This window comes from Aegilops tauschii, chromosome 7 (genome assembly GCF_002575655.3).
Source record: "Aegilops tauschii subsp. strangulata cultivar AL8/78 chromosome 7, Aet v6.0, whole genome shotgun sequence".
Classification (NCBI taxonomy): domain Eukaryota; kingdom Viridiplantae; phylum Streptophyta; class Magnoliopsida; order Poales; family Poaceae; genus Aegilops; species Aegilops tauschii.
The window spans coordinates 376,384,074-376,403,725 of NC_053041.3; the positions used below are offsets into that span (position 1 = coordinate 376,384,074).

At 42.6% G+C, this 19,652-nt stretch overlaps 2 protein-coding genes across 19 annotated transcripts; one reads left to right on the forward strand and one right to left on the reverse strand.

Moving 5' to 3' along the window:
• The first annotated feature begins 3,235 nt into the window (after window positions 1–3,235).
• On the forward strand, window positions 3,236–7,022 carry LOC109781265 (uncharacterized). 2 transcript variants are annotated; one of them, XM_020339873.4, is made up of 5 exons: window positions 3,236–3,448; window positions 3,882–4,919; window positions 5,045–5,202; window positions 5,663–5,857; window positions 6,145–7,022. In XM_020339873.4, the coding sequence occupies exons 1-5, from the start codon at window positions 3,319–3,321 to the stop codon at window positions 6,748–6,750; spliced, it is 2,127 nt and encodes a 708-aa protein (XP_020195462.1). In that variant the 5' UTR covers window positions 3,236–3,318; the 3' UTR covers window positions 6,751–7,022. The 2 variants fall into 2 exon arrangements, with proteins under 2 accessions (XP_020195462.1, XP_073359490.1); XM_073503389.1 differs by having other exon boundaries at window positions 3,240–3,448; window positions 5,027–5,202.
• Window positions 7,023–7,381: 359 nt separating this feature from the next.
• Window positions 7,382–19,351, reverse strand: LOC109781264 (protein CCA1). 17 transcript variants are annotated; one of them, XM_040397149.3, is made up of 15 exons: window positions 19,052–19,351; window positions 18,893–18,959; window positions 18,190–18,222; window positions 17,744–17,772; window positions 17,534–17,661; window positions 14,496–14,639; window positions 14,308–14,334; window positions 14,089–14,173; window positions 13,849–13,877; window positions 13,482–13,685; window positions 13,299–13,410; window positions 13,064–13,125; window positions 9,554–9,760; window positions 8,072–9,457; window positions 7,382–7,982 (listed from the first exon to the last, which is right to left on the reverse strand). In XM_040397149.3, the coding sequence occupies exons 10-15, from the start codon at window positions 13,518–13,520 to the stop codon at window positions 7,632–7,634; spliced, it is 2,157 nt and encodes a 718-aa protein (XP_040253083.1). In that variant the 5' UTR covers window positions 13,521–13,685; window positions 13,849–13,877; window positions 14,089–14,173; window positions 14,308–14,334; window positions 14,496–14,639; window positions 17,534–17,661; window positions 17,744–17,772; window positions 18,190–18,222; window positions 18,893–18,959; window positions 19,052–19,351; the 3' UTR covers window positions 7,382–7,631. The 17 variants fall into 17 exon arrangements, with proteins under 17 accessions (XP_040253083.1, XP_073359483.1, XP_073359481.1 ...); XM_073503382.1 differs by having other exon boundaries at window positions 14,496–14,649; XM_073503380.1 differs by having other exon boundaries at window positions 17,744–17,777.
• Between the last annotated feature and the right edge of the window lie 301 nt (window positions 19,352–19,652).

A 19,652-nucleotide genomic window follows, 5' to 3' on the forward strand; every position in this document is an offset into this window, starting at 1 on the left:
GATCATGAGAAGCTTTATGATATGAGCTACTGTTATGATATATAATGATGCTAGAAAAAGTGGTTTGCTAGTCCACTACAACAGAGATCATTTCTGACACGATGAATATTGCATGGATCAAATGTCAACAGGTCTTCATGGTTTGCTAGTCCACTACAACAGAGATCATTTCTGACATGATGCTGGTTCCATCAATGTGAGTTTCGAGGACTTACATCTCTTCTTCAACTTCAACAAGCTCGATGCCACTCTTGTTAGATGGCTGATTTTGTAAGTACTTAACAAACTCTGATCAACTTCTCCATACAAGGTTGTAAATGATAAACAGCTGACTGCATTTTATTCCTCTTAGGGGATTGAACGGGCAGAGAAGAAAAAGGGAGAGTGTGTATTTCATAGATCCTGAATTAGCAAATGGCACAACAATACATGGTAAGGACCTACGGGACTGGGCCGTTAACACGGTCGTCCGTCTCTTCGAAAACATGTCCCATGCAGAATCATTTCTCTGGCCATATCATGAATGGTAAGTCAAGTAAACAACCACGCATATACTGATTGTCTTTTTGAAATTTCAACATGATTCGTAAGTTCATGGCTTTCTTAATACGTAGCAATCACTGGATATTGGTATTCATTGTTCCAAACAAGAACATAGTTTACTACATCGATTCTCTTAGAGAGTCAACAAACGCTCAAGATCTGACGCATCTTTAGCAATTCATGGATAGGTATTGAATTCTATGATGTTGGAATTAATTTGCATTCATATCTAGTTCAATAATTGATGTTGTCAAAATTCATCATCATTTGCAGTGTGCTCGCATTGTGGAAAACTAAATCAGGGAACCTGTTCAAGAGGGAACTACCTCTGCAGCACGAGATCGTTTCTCCGGTAACACACCGTAATCCGTTATTTTCGGAAAATTTATCCAACAGTCTGCAAATACCTTTTTTTACGCTAGTCAAATGTTCAAGCTTCTAAATAAACCTCTTTCTATTTTGTCTAAAGAAAAAATAATACATCTAACACCGGTTAGGTTGTTCCTAACAGGATAAATACATGACTAATTTTGTACAAAAAAATTCAGTGTCCTCAACAAGAAGCAGGGACCAACCTTTGTGGATACTATGTTTGCAGACACATGGTCTCCATCTGCAAATCTGCTGATAGTTGTGACGATCCTCGCGAATTAGTACCAGTAAGTCTATCTTAATTAATATCTTCTACTCCACTCATATGGCACATTCTGATCTTAAAAATATTGCAGCTCATCTTAAAACAACCCCTGAACCGCTCCCGGCTGGTGAATTGCTGATGGTTCGGAGATTTATCAACAACTTCTTTCTGGATCACTACATCAATCCCACTGGTGATAATGAAGATTTCAGCATGTCTTCTCCTGAAACATTGAGTAAGAGTTAGCCGCTAAACATATATGCATGGATCCATTGTTTTCCATCTGATGAAGTCTTCGTATTTCATACACTATGATTAATTATGTAATGCATATATGTGTGGACAAATCATTGGAATTTAGCTACCATATGTTCAATTGCAATTGTTGCGAAATCTGATGAATGTTCTTCCTGTGGACACTATTTGTTCAATTGAATATTGTGGCGAATTTGTTTTTTGCGCCGATTCAAAATAAGATATTTTTGTTTATTTGTTAAATTGAATATCGTGGCGAATTTGCTTTTTGCGTGCCGATTCAAAATGTGATATTTTTGTTTATTTGTTCAATTGAATATTGTGGCGAATTTGCTTTTTGCATGCCGATTCAAAATGGGATATTTTTGTTTTAACCTGGCAATTGCTCCACACACGGTTCAACTAAATAAGTGTGTGCGATCCACATCGGAAAGCATACGTCAATTGTAGCGGAACCGTCGGTGATACACAACAGATCGCAAATGATTTGCAGCGCTACTACGTGTGCGTAGGGCCTCCGGAACCGTTTGTGATATCGCGTTATCGCACACGAGAACTCAGAGTAAACCGTGCCCAATGTAAAATACAATCCCAGTCGTAATTTTTTCAGGAAACGTGTGGGATCCCAAATGAAAAGCACACCACTCTTGCGGCAACCGTCGGTGATACCCAACAAATCACAAACGGTCTGCAGCACTTGTATGTGTGCGAAGGGGCTCCTGAACCGTTTGTGATAGAACATTATCGCAGACGGTAATTGTTGGGAAACGTGTGCGATGAAGTCCTGCATGGCAGACGGGTTACGCAGAAAACTCGTGTGCGATGGGGCACAAATCGCACACAGTTCATATGTTGGCCCGTTCGCCTTACATACTGTTTCCCAAACGGTTCATTACGACACATCGTATGGTTTCACTGCGTCATTAGAAACGTTTAATCACCGATCCCACACGTGTGAAAGAATTTAGTGTGTGTTGCATTGCACACGATTACATTTTGGAAGGCCTCTGGATTATTGCTCCATATCCCCGACGGTTTCTGGGTCGTGTGGGAAGGACACCCTATCGTCCACACTCACTTGACGACGGTCCCAAATGCCATCGCGGAAAGGAGTTAAAAACTGTTTGTATAGCACCGACGCGTACCAATGACTACTCAATAATAATGGCCCCAGGTGGCCAGGCGGTCCACCCGTCATGGACCCTCCAGCCGGGTCACTCGGGCACGCACCATTCGATTAGATCGGACGACATGAAGGCGCCTCGAGAGGCTCCTGCGGCAAGCCAACCGCAAACGGACGGCCAGGCACTCTCGCCCCCGAGCAGCCTAGGGAGGCGGGTACATTAGGTACTCATGTGGTCCTGAGTATGGTGTTTTGAATCAGTATATTAATCCTTAAGTCTGCAATTCTAGATGACTAAACATGTAAATCTACACATGTGTTTTAGATTAACATTTCATTAGCATCATAACCATAATACTTATTTTTTAAAACATTGAGAAATGTTTTGATAGTTTGTAAAATTTCATCATGAAATGACGTTCCGGGAGGACGTGGTAAAAAACAAAGTCGATACTCCAAAATACGTTTGAAAATAACATTTTCGAGCATCAATTTTCTTTTGCCACATTTTCCACAATGGCATATGGTGATGAAATTTTGTAAACTACCAAAACATTTGTCAATGTTTCACAGACAAAAAATCAGATGTTTTAAATTTAATTACATTTTTTATTTTACTGTTCACCGCGTCCAGATGTCACATCCTTCTCCGCTTCGGAAAGGGTAGAGGCGAAAAAGTCACCGTACTTCTCCGCTTCCTCAATTATTACGGGTCGACCACTCACTCTACCACCGGTGGTTTCTACGCGAGACGCCGGCGATGACCTCGACCGCCGCCGCCGCCGCCGCCGCCATTAACTCCGTCTCGTCATATGCTCTCTCCCCGCACGCCGCTCCCTTCAACCCCCCCTCCCGACCGGCTTGCGCCCCTTTCCAGTACCGCCAAAATGGTAACCTTTTCCTTTCCCTTCCTCCAATCCCCACCTTTTTCTTGTTATTCTCCGCCTTGCTCTGATATTCCGGTTCTTGGCTGGTCCGCGCCTTATCGGCCCTTGTGATTGCGTTACGCCGCTGGGTTAATCTAGTTGTGCTGACCAGCTTGGCAAAATATTTGACCTTCGTCCGGTTCTTGGGCGTTAGCTAGGTTTGCGGTCTGGGGTAGTAGGCCGAGAATCAGTTGATCCTAGCTGATTTGTAGTATCCGGCATACATCATTCCGCCCTCTCAGTCACCACTAATTTACGACTTTATATCCATGATTATCCCCAATCGGGGCAACAATATATACTGTACATGCTATATTTGTGTTCTTGTTCAACTGCATAACGTGCCAGTCATCTGTTTACATAGCAAAGCCATTGAGTGTGTATTGCCAATGCATAGGTGATGTTTCTAGGTCGGCGGGTGCTAGCTCTGTGGGTTATGCCGAAGAGAAGACATCAAGAGATACTCACTCAGCGTCACCAATTGCATGTGCCTTGATGAAATCAAGTGGTGCCGTTTATCCACCCTCTACACATGCCATGCACACTGGGCAGCCAAGTTCATGGTCAGCAGTTTGCCTGGATGCATATCCCTCCTCACCATATGTCAGGATAACATCCAATTATAAGCAGCAAAATTCCTTGACCTCAGGAAATGGGAGCAAATGTTCAACAGTGAGGATAGAAAGGCCACCAAATAAAACATCAGAAACTAACAAAAACAGTTGTGGTTCTGGAAGCAAGTTGGTTATAGCAGAAAATCCTAAGTCTAATAAAGACAGTGAAAAAGAAACATCATCCCGCAGTTTACAATTCAATGGTCCTGCTGATGGCAAGGACAATTCACAAGGTACCATGTTCTCCTCCTCGGGTCAAAAAAACATGTTCTCCTCCAAAGAGGCAAATCCCGTCTTCAGTGCAAGCCCTCTTCATATTCCAACTACTTGTGCTGATCCATGTGGTGTTTTGGCCGAGGATGTGATGCCAGATCCATCAGAATGCTCTGTTGATTCACCGTGCTATAGAGGTGCTTCAGCTTCTCGTCTGTCTCCATTTGATGTTTTTCAGACACCTGCTACCCAGTCAACTAATCAAGAATTAGAAGCTTTTGCCGTACGACAGAAACAAAGCTCTAGTACTGTTCGACATCATGAAACTCCGTCCGAGCTCCAGAGTTTGGTCACCAAGACTAACCACGACCACTGCAAATCCCAGACTGAAGCCGGTGTGTCAAAGAAATCTGGGGTCACAAGTATAAAGGAGACAAAAAATTCATGTGGGAAGGAGCATGAATGTGCAAACCAGTATGCAGCAAAATGTGAACTAGAGCAGAAAGACCTTTTGAAACTGAGAGACAATTATGTGAAGCGATCTGGTCTGAATTCTGCTGCTCCGGATTTTGTACCTTCGTCGATTGGGAAATCAAAAATTGGCAAAGGTTTATCTATATCTGTTGAAGTTATTTACGATAGTACCTGATGCTTGATGTTTTGAATAAGCATTTCCTTCAAATGCACAATATGCTATCTATTTGATACATTACAGGACCCTGTTCTTCAACAGGAAATAATATATCGGGAGTTCTCAAGGCAATCGAGAATCTAACTGTGGTATTCCAGAGTAGTTATTCTGGTGATGAAATCAAGCTAGATGAAGATGACTGCATCCTCCTTGAATCAGTGATTGATAGTCTTCAGACTTGCCTTCATAAAATAAGAAAGGTGCGTTGTTTTGTTGTTGTTTTTGTTTTCAACTTCTTATTTAGCATAGACATTGTGTTCAATTCGAAATACTTTCAGTTGAGCATACCCGCAACCTGCAGCTCGCAGTTTTACTTACGTCTTGCCTTATTCAAAACTATTTTGACATGAGAGAGCAGGTGTACCAGGCTATCCTTCATTATTTTTTTCTTATTTCCCTATTGCTTACTTCGAAGTTTGATTGCTTCCACTTACGCCCGATGTTATTGCCTGAATTGTTCTTAGGCGGAGTAACTGTAGAAACTATTATTTTGAGTCATATGTAGGATAAGCAGATTATACGGTCTCTGGTTTTTGTGAATTCTATTTAGTTGTTAACATTTTCCTTCTTGTCGATAAAAGAACAAGAACTATTCAGACTTACTACAGTAATATGATATTTGCAGTGACCCCATGATAATTGTGTATCTATTGTTACTAGGATCCTATTAAGGGTGCTTCTGACAAGGCAGGATCAAAGGCTCCACATTCTCAGACTGCAGTTTTAAAATATGACCCAGGAAAATATAATCGTAGTTACATTGCAGATGGTGAAAAGGACATAATTATTAATCATTTTGCTGGTTCTAGTCATATGCACAATGAGTTTGGAAGAAACAGCTTGACAGGGGGCCAGGTAACCTCTTCTACTCATGATAAATTACTTGTGTTGTTTCTTTCATTTGCTGAGTTGTTAAACTGTGTGCTCCAACAAGTGCAATTTTTCATAGGCGTGTTAAAAGGTCTGGCAATTTTTAGAAAATGTGTAGAAGAATTTTTCTCCTTGCAAAAAAATCCAGGAAAATCGTAGGACTTATATGTACCTTGTGATAAGTCTAGCAGTATTGTGCCACTCACATAGAAAATTAGTTTAACCAATTGTTTCTGTTTCACTTTATTGACAAGCAATTTATGATTGACCAGCCTGCACTCAACAGTGTCCAAAAGAAGATGTCCTGTGAGGAAGAGCATCCACAGGTTCTTGTGTATAAGAATCTGTGGATTGAAGCGGAGCGTGCAAATTGTGAATTGAAGTACCAGCTGAAACACACTTGTATAAAAATAGACCTAGAGTCCAGCATGGCTCCTATTGGTGGGCCTGGGCCAAGAAAGAATTACTCCCAAGTCTCTGATTTGAGTACCGATCCAAGTAATCTGTATGGAGTTGCCTCAGCTCACCCTACCGGAGAGACATCAGGAGCAAGAAACGGTCAATATCTTCCTTATGCTGGTGACTGCACTCGGTCAGGAGGCGACGCCGCACTTAGCTGTTCTTCAAGCACCAAAGGGTACACTGCTCTGCCGAAGAATTTGCAGCATGGCCATGTCCTAACAGGCTTGGAAGAAACTGCCACGCAGCGCCGTGCGCCTCTGCCATATGGAGCTTGTCAAGGGTTGAATGGAGGCACTTTGGATGGAGTGGCTGCCCGCTCATACATCACCGGACAAGATGGCATTTTGCGTAGCAATTCAAAGTATGGATCGTCAGACTGGGAGCATGTGCTAACTGAAGAAATCGGCTGGAGCTGAACGAATCTGCCAATGGATGGTGGTACCTGTATATGAGGAAGTAGGATTGCAGGAAGCCAGCGATTCTGGTTGCCTTTTTGTTGCCAACTAATGCTGCTGAAAACGGCACTAGGCAAAATGGTGCATTTCTCATCGGGCGAAAAACGGTGCCCCCGTTATGAATCTTCTCGGAAACAATGGTTGTATAAATATGAACTTGTGATGCTACTACTAAGCAATGTCTTGTTCTTTAATGTCATGCCGGGCAACCCTGACGGAGGGATTGTGCATCAGGATTCAGAGCCTAACGGACGTTGTGGTGTGTGGGGGGCCGATATGTCAGGCAGCTGTGCGCCTGTGTGTGAGGCTTTTAAGCCCCACGGCTGTAATGTGTGAAAGCAGCTATGAAATGGATAGACTCTAAATTCGAAAATTAGTTTCTGAGCCCACGTGCAGATCCAGTTACCTTCCAATATTAAAGATACAAGCAATATGTTTAAATTTTAAAAAATTACATTGTTTAAGAAAGCTGGGCCATCCAAGAATCTTCAAATCTCAGGTGTATATACATAAAACAAGGCGATCATGCTCTCCCTTCGGGAATTAAATCTACATGATCCAGCAAAATGAACCAAAATTACAAGTATTATCCTTCACCACACAAAAATAAGCATAATTGCCTTTTACCAATAAAGTAGCATGCGTAGGTGCTTAATGCTTAATTGAGAGTCTAGAAGGGCTGCTCGGCAAGCATTAACATACAACACATAATAAATTGAGTTCTGTGAAACACTGCATTGCAAGGACTGAGAAGTCCTATAGTAGTAGCTTAGATGTAAATACTGCAATTTCTTGAAAATACACTACTCGTGAAGGCTGGTAATCATGTCGTAGCAAGTAAATCACGTGGAGGGTTCGCTGTCAAGACGAATCCTCTTGGTACCAACCTCGTCAGAAGCCGGCACCCTATTCTCCTTTGCTTCCACCGAGCACCTCTTGTAAGGTTTGAAGCCTGTCCGGCGGGATTTCATATTCAGGTGTGACAATTCAATGGGAAAGGTAGCAGCTCTTGGCCCAACCAATGTATCAAGTTCATGGTCCATAACTGCAGCACTCTTGTTGAGGTCGACCGTCACCGTAGTAGCTTCGTCTTGTTCCCCCCTGGGTACCACCTTCAATCCTTCTGCTTGTGGAGGAGAAAAGCTTTGGGGAAGCTTTCCTCTACTGAACAGTTTATCGAAAGCCATACGACCCTGACAGCAGAAATGTGAATTAGAAAAGCAGTGATAGATGCTCAAGAGTAACATGGAAATGAAGTTCGGCAATGCTGGTAGACTACAACCTCTTCGGAAACTTCCTTCCATGAATCATTTGTGCTTGAAATGTTCCTAAACCTGCGGTGGTTCATGTCACCAGCTGAAGAATTACTGCAACATGCTTGCTGTGTCTTGTCGTTGGCTTGATCTTGGTTCTCAGGAACATGTTCTGCCTCTACATCACTACTTGATGGCGTGTTGGAACCACATGAAGAGCGATCCTGCTTCTTCTTGTTGCCGAAAGCATCACTTGTTTCAGCTCCTGTGGGAGGTGTTGTCTCAACTTTATCAGCAGGAGATATATTTAACTCAGTGTGGGGAGACACCTCTCCTTTTCCACTCTCGTCGGATACAGAAGACGCTACAACTATCATAGCTTCAGGTTGACCTTGCTCCTGAGCTACTTGGCATTCCTTCGGTGCGTTGTCCACTGGGAAGTTCTCTGTAGCTCGCTGAACATCCGCTGTGGGAAAGGAAGCAGTAGGAACTGGGACAAATGGAAAAGCCATGGGGGGAGCAAAAAGAGGGAGAAGACCTTGTGTTGCCCACCATGCCGAAGCCGCAGCAACTGTAGCTGCTACCACAGAAGCCATGCTTGGAGGAGAACCAATATGTCTTCCTTGAGCATTCTCAGCAAAAACTTCTTGATTTGGACCAACAGGAATGTTGCTGTCTGCTGCTGGCCAGTATGATGCTGCAAGCCTTGCGGCTGCATGTACTGTGGGGTTTGATAACAACGTGGAAACGAGCATGTTGGAGAAGGTGGATGACATATTAAGAGAAGACCTGTAGGCATCTTGGTTGCAGTGGCATTGCATCGTTGGTGCAAAGCCTGCATAGTTGTGGGGAAAGGGCTGTGCTGTGGAACTGCTGCCCATTTTTGGATCCACCAGAAGTGTTGGATGGATGCAGTCCATGCTTCCATTAGCTCCTCCCACTTGATCACTTGTTTGATCAGGATGACTTCCTTCAGTTCCAGGGTCTGGAGCGCCAGTTGCCCCAGTCTTATTCATTTGGTAGAGTGGGGCACTTGCAGCATGTTGACCCGTGTATGTTGTCTCCGCGGTATTTGGCTTCAACTGCATGTGTTTCATTGAGTTATCCAAACAATCTTCATGAGAACGGTCATAATTAGAACTGATGTGGACTCTGTTGTTCCTTTCCATTTCCTGGTCATTAATATCTTTTACATCCTTCCCCACATCAATGGAAGTAGATTTCCTTTCCATGGTTGCAATATCTTTGTTTTCTGTTTTAGTCGGTTCAATTCCCCCAGAGACACCATGATTTGAAGAGCTCTTGTTAGAGGAAGAAAATGAGGCAGATGGTGCTTCTCGAAAGATATTAATAACTTCTGAGCAACTGCCATTTTCAGATAACTCCTTCCTTTGAAGTTTCTGAATGCAGGTGAGCTTCATGTTAAAGAAAAACAAGTATATCAATACATACATCAAGGATAGCATAGACAGAACTAAAACCAGAGCATATAATACCGCAATGGTATTTACCTGAAGAGTTCCATTGCTCCCCATTTCTGCATTGCTATTGCTCAAGCTTACACTTGATTTTGGAACTTCTCTGGTGGGTGTTTCAGAACTGAGACAACCTTTTCGAGGATATGGACAGTTAGGTTTTCTTTTAGGCCGTGGTGGAGGTATGTCTATATCATGAGCTTGTCCCGGAGAAGTACCATTATTGATAGCTTCCTTTTCCAACTGCAATTTCCCAATTAGTTAGATACAGACAGATAGTGGTGATAAACTAGAATTGGGAAATTGAACTGTCTATTATTGCATACAACTGTTACGGTTACTAGGTTTTCTAGTGTCCAAAAAGCTATAACCTTTGTACTGATCAGATTTTTGCCCCATTTCACACACTCAAACCAATCAGGAATCGGTTGGAAAATGCATGAGATTTCGCAGAGAAAGGATTATCACAATGGCAAATTTCTTTACAGATGAGTTCCTTTAGAATAATATGAGGAGGCACTGTCTTTTGAAAGAACAATGTGCGAAAGAGGCAAACTCAGAAAGTATCAGACATGAGAAATTTTATGCTTATTAGCCAAGTTACAAATTCACTGATGCTCACATAAGCTTATCTGTATGTTGTGAAGAATCATCAGGGTTACAATCATATAAGATGGTCCGCTATGGAGGTTGGAACCATAGAAAACATGTCATGATGCATGGTGCAAGAGATCTTCTGAGATCAATACTACAGAAAACAATGTGCACATGTTCCTTACTGGCGATCTCGTTAGTTATAAGAACCTAGTGTCACCCAACTAATCATCTTTCAGTTGTTTTTTCTTGCTAACATCTTGATTTTTTTTATCAGAATCATCAGCTTGCTCTTGAGATACTAACATTATTTAATTTAAACAATTTCACCAACAAGAATCAGAATGTAACTGAAAAGGCATGGCAAATTCTAGTCCAGACATATTTTAAGTAGTTTTCCTTGATATAAAAAACGCAGACTGGTACAGAGTTTCAGTATCTGGCAATGGCAGCTTTGCTATCATTAGTTCTTACAAATTTTCACTGCATTAGAATGCCATCCTTATGTCCACAGGAATGTTATCCTCATGGTCTCAGATTAACATGCCGAGGTTCAGCCAGAACAAGGTCAACCATGACGTCCATCATCACTGACCAATTAGGAGTGGCCGCGAGGAGATAGTGGGCTCACACCAAGAAGCGCGTTATGGCATTTGGCTAGATGCTAATATGACTGGAGTGACTAATGGCGGGATACCAAAAGAAGACAAGTAGATAACAAACCAGACTTACGTGGTTAACTGTGACAAGTAACAATTTTAAAAGGGAACTGTTATTGTGCTGATGTTCCCTGGGAGGGCATGGCAAAACAAATGTTTTTTTTATGTCAATTTATGTTGTCGTGAGGATGGCAAATTCCTTGAGCAAGCACGGCAAATCCTGGCAAAAAACTGAACTGGGCGGATTTTCCATGCTTGCTAAAGAAATTTGCCATCCTCACAACAACATAAATTGCCATAACAAATGTTCGTTTTGCCATGGCCTCCCAGGGAACATTTGCTGGTTATCAAAATCCTTTTACAATTTGGTCAATCTGCTCACTAAATCAGGCAACACAATGAAGGCTGGACTTCAGCCCACAGACCAGCAGCTACTAGCTACAGCTACATTGTCGCAATTACTACTGCAATACACAAGTAGAACCAAAATACTAGTGCATCTGAAGCTTGGAATGGTCATAAGTCATCAAAATCCTTCAGAGTCCACACTTCAACAGGCACTATTATGATAGCATTTTTAAAAAGAATTATCCTGTGCTAACAACTAATTTAGGGCCATCAACCTTAGTGGGCACTCCACAATTGCAAGTCTTCCCTTTTCAGACTATCAACATAATTGACGTTGGTGATGTTTTTTTTTTGGCCAAACAGGTGGGCACCGGTGGATATGTAGCCGGTGCCCACCCTCACCCTAAACCAGACTCTAAAACCCATTTTTCTAACAATTGGTCTGTAATTGCCTCTAATTTATATCTTCAATTTGAAATCTGCAAAATGAAAATGAAGATTCGGAGTGCCAGAAAATAAGGCATTTTGGGGCAACCAGACTAACTGGCCGGGTTCTGAAGAAACCAGAACCGTCTGCAATGGAAATTTGGGGCAGTTCCGGTATCCTAGCCCTGACAAATACAGAATTCTACAGCCTAAACCCGCAAGCGAGTGGAGGACTGAAACAGTGGATAGTGGTTTCTTTTTCACCCGACTGGCTCTTCTCTATCCACATAAAAGGTAAGAAAAATAGCACTGTAAAATTGTTTCTTCGATTATAGAAGAAACATCTCTCCAGCCTCAGCATCAACCGATGCACTAAGCCTTTAAACTATTGGTTAGATTGAAGGCTATCAGTTTCCACTCTGAACTTTTACGAATTTATTGGCGAGCAAATATGAGCTAAGTTGGTGTACTGAACCGTTAGTTGCGTCATTTACTATATGTACAATAGGGTAGAGCTGTCCATCCCAACAACCAACCTGCTATATCAAGCAAGGTCAGATGGTAATGGCTGGTGAGCAAAGCATGAAATTAGAGGACTCAGAAAACCATCGCGGTCAAAACGAGAAGAAAAAAAAACTAGCCTTGGCCTTCTCCCTCCCCCATGGGTCTGGCAAGGAAACCTCTGCGAGGATGAGGCTGCAATCCCAACAAGGCAACAGTCTGTTGCATATTACAACATGATGACAATGTAGCCTCCACCATGTGGCTGTATGCAGCCCCTAAAGAAATAGGACATGCAGCAAAGAACAGAAAGCAGAGAAGAGAGAAAGGACGAAAAAGGGAGAAAGAAGATAAATTTTGTTCATGCCATTGTGTACTTCTACGGAACAAATATCATGATTTAGAAAATGAAATGGACTCATTTACACAATGTCGATAGTGAAACATGTTCGATGAAGTGTTTACCTACGTTGATGGGGGCTATAATGAAATGTAACAAATGTTAGCATATTTGCCATACAATTCCTAAGGAATTTCACATTATGTATTGTATTGACCCTCATATGTAAAATTAACTAGTAACATAATGTTTTCTTAGTCATATGTATGCTCAATAACAGCATGGATATGTAAAATCAATCAATGAGAGAATCAGAGTTGTTCAACATCATCTGCTCTGCAGCATTACTCATTGGTTACAATCAGGAAAGACTTCCTAGCTGTTTCATCCATTTCAACATGCTTTAATTTGATCTTTTAATCAATCAACAGAGCAACAATTAGATAAAGAATGGTTCTCATGATATTCAAGGGAAATGAATCTTTCATCATGCTCAGCACTGCAGTACACAACTGTACAACGAAAGAAAGAAAGAAAATACTTCAGTAAAATAAAGACATAAATATTATGAAGCGTGTCTTCCATTTTATCACCAACAATAAAGATGAAACAACCTGAAAATGAAGGGTATAGCAGTAAATCAGACAAGGGTACTAGCCAATAAGATAGAAAAATAACCTTGGTGAAGAACTTCTGAGCATGGCTTCTGATTTGCACGGCCGTCTTTGTCCCAACGTGCTCTGTACAACAAACCAGAAGGAGAATAAGAAAATAAAAGAAATGAGTTCATATAAAGTTATCAACAACAAAGTAATCGATATATACATATACACCACTAATAATCAGTGAGTATTTCCTTGGAAGAAATCAGTGAGTACAAGTACTCAAGGTATGACATATATGAAGATTTCACCTTCTATGCGCTGCCAAGCTCTGCCATACAGTTTGAGGGCTTCAAGGAACCGTTTGTGCTCTGCCTCGGTCCACCGCTCCCGCTGTTTTGTTATTGTGTACGGCTTTCGCACCTACAAACAACATGAAGAAAATGTTGATTCTTTCACCACAAATTAACTGGTAGGTCCAAGAGCACACTCACCTTTATCATTGTTTCCTCACCCGAAGAATTTATCTCCATCTCCAATTCCAGGGAAAATACAAAAATAAAAGGAAGTGTTGACAACTGGTCGCTTTGTTACTTGGAGTTGAGGGCGTCTACAAACAACAACGCTCCTCCTTCTGTGTCTCCAGCCAAACGCTGGACTTGACGCGAGTAGTATCTCATACCTCCCCCTAAACCTCTCTATCACACAAATACAATAAATATTTCAAATTTGTACACCCCAGCCACAAAAGGAGCAGCTAGATTAGTTATCACAGAGCAAAGAAATAATCTGAGTTCACCAGTCTACTCATAAATGAACTTCGATCATAATCAAAAGAAATACTCTAAGGAGTTAACTCACCTATTTTCTTTGACTCAATTGGTGTTAATCTGCAAAATAGTGCAACATTAAATATATATATTCACCCCTTAAATAAATAAATTACGCCCTCTCCAACATGTTAAAATATGCAGGTATTTAGAGAGCAGCAAACCTCATTTCATCCTAAAATCAGGCATGTTAATTAGGAAAACTATAAAATTCCACAGCTATAAGAATAGCTTGGTCTAACAATGCCAGGAACATCACCATTGCACTCACCTACTGAAAACCTCTATTGCAGTTGGCTCATTGCCCACATGAACTGAGTCAGCGGAGTTTAGCCTTCCTCTCTTTATCTTCAACTCTAGAATCAGATTAAACTTTCAAGTACTCAGATCATGAAACCATTCCACAGAAAGAATTAGATCAGACTAAAAAAACAGTCAAAAGCATAGGGAAGATACAACGCAATAACACAAGCCACCCAATCCAGCTCACCTGCTAAGGACAAACAATTCCCATGACCTGCCAAAGCAACCAAATTCACGTTATTAGTGCTGAGGCCCTATCAACTTCCAGGTTTGAATCACAGCTCATATGAAAACTGCCAAATTTGACAATTGTTCAAGAAAAAATGACAAATATCAAAACTCTAATCGACCAAAAGCCAGAAAAATCACAGCTACCTGAATAAACTGAGCTTAGAAATTCCAGTACTTTGCTTAAATGAGTAGGAGGAAAAGAGTGGGCCGTGAATCAAACAGCAGGCAGCACAAATGCAGGCCTCACAGCTCAAAACTGATTATGTATCCCCTTAACACTTCCTACACCTGAAAGTTACTGAAATGAGATCAGCCAAATAGTCTTGCCAAACTCAAAAACCAATATTTACTTGCTAGAATAGATCTAGTTTGCTGCTTTGGATGCAAATCAGTTGAACTATGAAAGTGTATATAAATAACAACTCTGGAACATAAGCTAATAACCAATCAAACTATGTTGCATTTCTACAAAAGATGAATATGAAAACAAACTGAAGTACAAGCTCATAAAATATGTAATGATTTGCACCTTCACATGCTAACTTAATTTCCAAAAGAAACCAAAGAACAGGCCCATAAACTAGGAATGATTTACACTCAATGTACTAACCATTAGATGAGATTAGAACCTCGTCAGAAAGAAGATAACTGGAACTAAATTCGGAACTTGGTAAGTTATGTTTCTTCTAAAGTTAACTCAGTGTTATTGGATTCAAATCAAATGTTCCTTGTTTATCATTTGATCTAGATGATGTGGTCTTAGAAAGTAGATTAGCATTTTAGGAGCTTGAAGGCTTTCGGAGAGGCATATGGAAATTGTGAGCTGTTATTGTCGTGCAATAGGGGAGGAGGATAGATGGAGGGGAGCAATGGCCACAAGAGACGGAAAGAGAGTCCTTCTAGTTTCTTGCTTGATTTCACAGATTATATCACTATGTGCATGCTTTAGAAGGAGAATCCTGCCTGGCCTGGGGACAAACTGTACCTACAGCAATGGCTCCACTGCACTAGGCGAGTGCAAATACGACTCTGGATGGATACTCGCAAGGGCCTCCATGCAGTCAAAGTAAGCTCCAGACACAGCCTTACCTATCAATTTTGTATACTTGTAACCGGGGAGGTGACCTGTTATGAGGATTTAACTGAATATAGCTATTTTAGAACATTGCTCCTAAAATCCATGACAATTGCAGTGGCAGAGCAAGAAGGGCATCACATGGAGGCCTGCATGGCAGTGACATGCTATCTCCATGCACAATGATTTAATATACCATCCCCTCCCACAAATTGTCTTCTCAAATTCAGTGACTTAGGTTGAGAAACGCAGCAAGGGGGGAATTACAGACACCGTGATGGATTTTCTTTTCATTTCGAAAAAGGGGTTAGAACCACGGCTAGGACACCATCCTGGATGATGTCGATTGTCGAAGTTGATCAAGGAGTTGATTGTGTCTGACTGGTGAATCTTTTACGAACCCGGTTTCTAAAATACTTTCAAATAACCCCTAACTTGTCTCCAGACATGACCCTTGCTTGCCAAGTCCAAACTATTTCTCTAACCACTGCCTTGATCCACTTGGCTACATCCGCCCCTTATCCAGCTAGCTTTTTTCCCCTTTTCCCATTCATTACTCTGTTTATTCTGACCTCCATACTTTGATCGAGATATCTGACATAAGTGAACTTTTGGCAAAAGGAACCAGACTAGCACAGGGACATAATACTCTTGCAATCCCATGGTAGTTCTTTTCCATGTCAGATATTGGTTTACTAAAAAAGTTAATGTTCCATGCACTCACTTTTTTCAGAATTATAAAAATATTACTCTTGGCCATGGTCTTCAAAGTAGACCATGGAGACCTGTTTAGGGTGGCCACCCATGCCGCTTTCAGGGGGCGGCTCGAGCAAAACCCTAGCCGTTGTTGCGCCCCTCTCCTATCTCCCCACTGGTGGACGGCAGCGGTGGGCTTGCCTCCTCACTCAGCCACGCGCATGGCTACGGATATCGTGCTGTGGCAGCCCTGGACGGCGCACGCGAATGAGGTAGCTCGGGAGCCGGTTGTGGCAGCGGCGCTCGGCTATGGCTGGGCTGAAGCATCGACGGCGAGGTGCTGCACTGTTGCGCGGCAAGGGCTGAGGTGCTGCAGCAGTGAGTGGCACAGCAGTGGTTCTCTGGCCTGCATTACCCGATATGCTGATCTCAGGGCCAAAGGGTGGGGTGTGTCGGCGACGATGCCTGTGGGTTACATGTGTGGCGCCCCGTACGAAGTCCTGCCCGACTTCTATTGGTGTTGGCAATGAAGGAAGATCGAGCTAGTCGGATCAGTGATAGCGGTATCCTCGACTTTGTTCCTTTGTTAGAAGCATCATTTTGGAGACAGGACTTCCCTGTTCTGATGGGGCACTTGGCGGCCTGCGCTGGAGCGGCTGGCAGGAGATCAGTGGTGGTGGCACATTGCTCTGATGTTGGCCGCTGCTCAGGCCATTAATTTATTTGCAAAGGCACAATGTTGCCGTCGCCAGTTCTTCCTAGACGATGCCTCCCTCAGGATTAGATGTCTCCTCCATCCACTCACCGGCTCTTGTAGGCACTTATGGGTGGGAAGCACGTTGACCCGGACAACCCTGAAGACATGTCGTGCTATGGAGGTGTCCGACATCGGTCAAGAAGCGGCCTTGATACTTTAACTGTGCAAGACGTTTCCGTGACGTTGTTGTCATGGCGCGAAAGGTGGCTAACCTCAGATTATCGTTATAAATTGAAAGGTGTTGTGCTAGCCTGCTAGTCGCTTGCCTGCTCTTCTATGAAATATGATACACCTTTCTATGGTGTATTCTAGGAAAAAAAAAGGTAGACCATGGAAGTGCTTTGGTACTCCGCTTTACAAGTCTGTCATTTAAAACATTCAGGGAAATATAGTACAAAAACAAAACAAGATTGAAGGAGTATGTTTGGCGCTATGAAATGAAGTCTTCTGTTTTTTGCTGAATTCTACAGAAATAAAATCAAGGGGCATGGCTCTCCAGAAACTAACCAATTGTCTTTACAGACTTACTTATTTACTGGTCCAGTACCTCGACCTATTTGATGTTGTTCATAATATTTTTTTACGATTCCGACTTAATTGACCATGTAGCAGCTAGGATATAGTAACTCCTAAAATCGCATTGACCTCCTTTACCTCCACTAACAGTATGCCTTGGAAGGAGCATCCATGAGTGTGTGTGTGTGTGTGTGTGTTTGCGAAAAGCATCCGTGAGTTTATCTCCCACAATCTCAAACACGTTATTTAAGGGCAACACAGTATGCCTGCAAACAGATCTATGAGCTCACCAGGAAGCAAAACGGTTAACTAATACTAATAGAAACATAAAAAAAAATTGCAACATACCTTAATATGCATATGTTGCTTTAGGGTTCCTGGACTTTCCAAAACAAACACTAGAATTTAAGCCAGACCGAAATTTATCATAGCAAATGTATTGACATAACAACCACCAAAAAAATATGATTTTTTTATAGCAGACAAAAAATATATTTTCTTCTTAGCACAATTCACCAGAGCACCTATTTTAGTCAAATTACCTCACCTGCTTAGTTAAACTAGATTAAGTAGCTCCCTTTCCAGCATAGCAAATCCAAAATTAACTTAACTCACCTGCTTATAAACTAAATTAAGCTGTTCTCTCCATGCATAGCAAACTCAGAAGCCTAACTTACACACCTTCTTTTTAAACAACTTCAGAGCACCAACAACAACATATTAGATCAGAGATCTGATAAAAGCACACCTCAAACCCATGACAGCAAAAAAAGTCAGATAAAAAACCCACGTACCTAACTTAACTAGTCGACCATACAGTTTTCTAGCTGCAAGCAGTTGAACCATGGAATCAATATTAATTTTATTCCTAATAACCATACTAAAATGGACAGGACTAACTAGAGCAAGAAAAGGGCACAGAGACGGGCTAGAGCAAGAAAATAATCACTGGACGACACAGTAGACCGGGTAGAAGAAGCCAAACTCAGATGTGATGCCTTTAAGCAAAGGGTATAAATGATCTATTAATTTTATTCCTAATAACCATACTAAAATGGACAGGACTAACTTAGAGCAAGAAAAGGGCACAGAAGACCGGCTAGAGCAAGAAAATAATCACTGGACTACACAGTAGACCGGGTAGAAGAAGCCAAACTCAGATGTGATGCCTTTAAGCAAAGGGTATAAATGATCTGATCCGTAATCCCCCCTCTCCGACAGCAGAGCTTTCAGTGAACAGGTGCAGTTCAACCGCTCAGAAGTCTGAGCTTTTGCACCATGATCATTGGAGGAGAGCAACGCGAAATCAAAAACTGCAACTACAGAGACCGACCAGGCACACACAAAAAAGCGTGGGCTCATTTGCTGCACAGTTTTCAGTCGACAAACTAGCACACCTAAGAACGGACGTGCGAGAGGAGCGTATATATCAATCGCGTCGCGTCCAGTGGAAGCACAAATTTCTGGAAAACTTGTATGGTTCTTAGTTCTAGTTACCTCGGGCGAGCAGCAAGCTAACCCCAGTCGCCACGTCGCCCGCCCAGCCCGCCCTCCGCGCGGCGGCCTGCACCAAGCCACCCCGTGCACAAAATCAAATCAGCAACCCAGCGGTTCATCATGCAAAACGGAATCTCCGCCCCGATCCCTGCCACCCACCTCAAGCGACCGCCGCACCGGGCGCAGCGGCTCCTCTCTCTGCCGCCACCGGCCGATGCTTCCGGACGAAGCTTCCCGGCCAACTCCTCCGCTTTGGGGATCTAGCTAGGCCAGCAGCGGGAGGAACAAGCGTGCGTGCGTGCGTGCGCGCGCGAGTGACGAAGGAAGGGAAGGGAAGGGTCGAGATGTCGGGTACTCGGGTGCGGGGCTCGCTGTATGCTGCGGGTCGTGGAGGCTACACGGTGGAGGTGTGTTTGTGGCCGGGGGCTGTGGGGGTCGCTCTCGCCGCCGCGAGAAATCTCAGCCACTATCTTTACTTGTGGGTTTCTAGGCCTCCTCCGAGGCTATCTTCCTGCGGCACCCTCGTAAAATCCCTGGAATCGCAAACCACCGCATTTTCTGTTGGCTTTCTTTCTCACGGGAGAAAAAAAGAAATAAAGGGTCAAAGGTTATTCTGGACCTTCCATATGCTTTACAAAATATTAGTAGAAACTAGATTGATGCCCCGCGCGTTGCCTCAGGAATCTTGGTAACAGAAATGCTTAAATAGTTGCTAAAAGACTTCTAAAACTAATGGAAAGAAGATGTAATCTGAAAAATA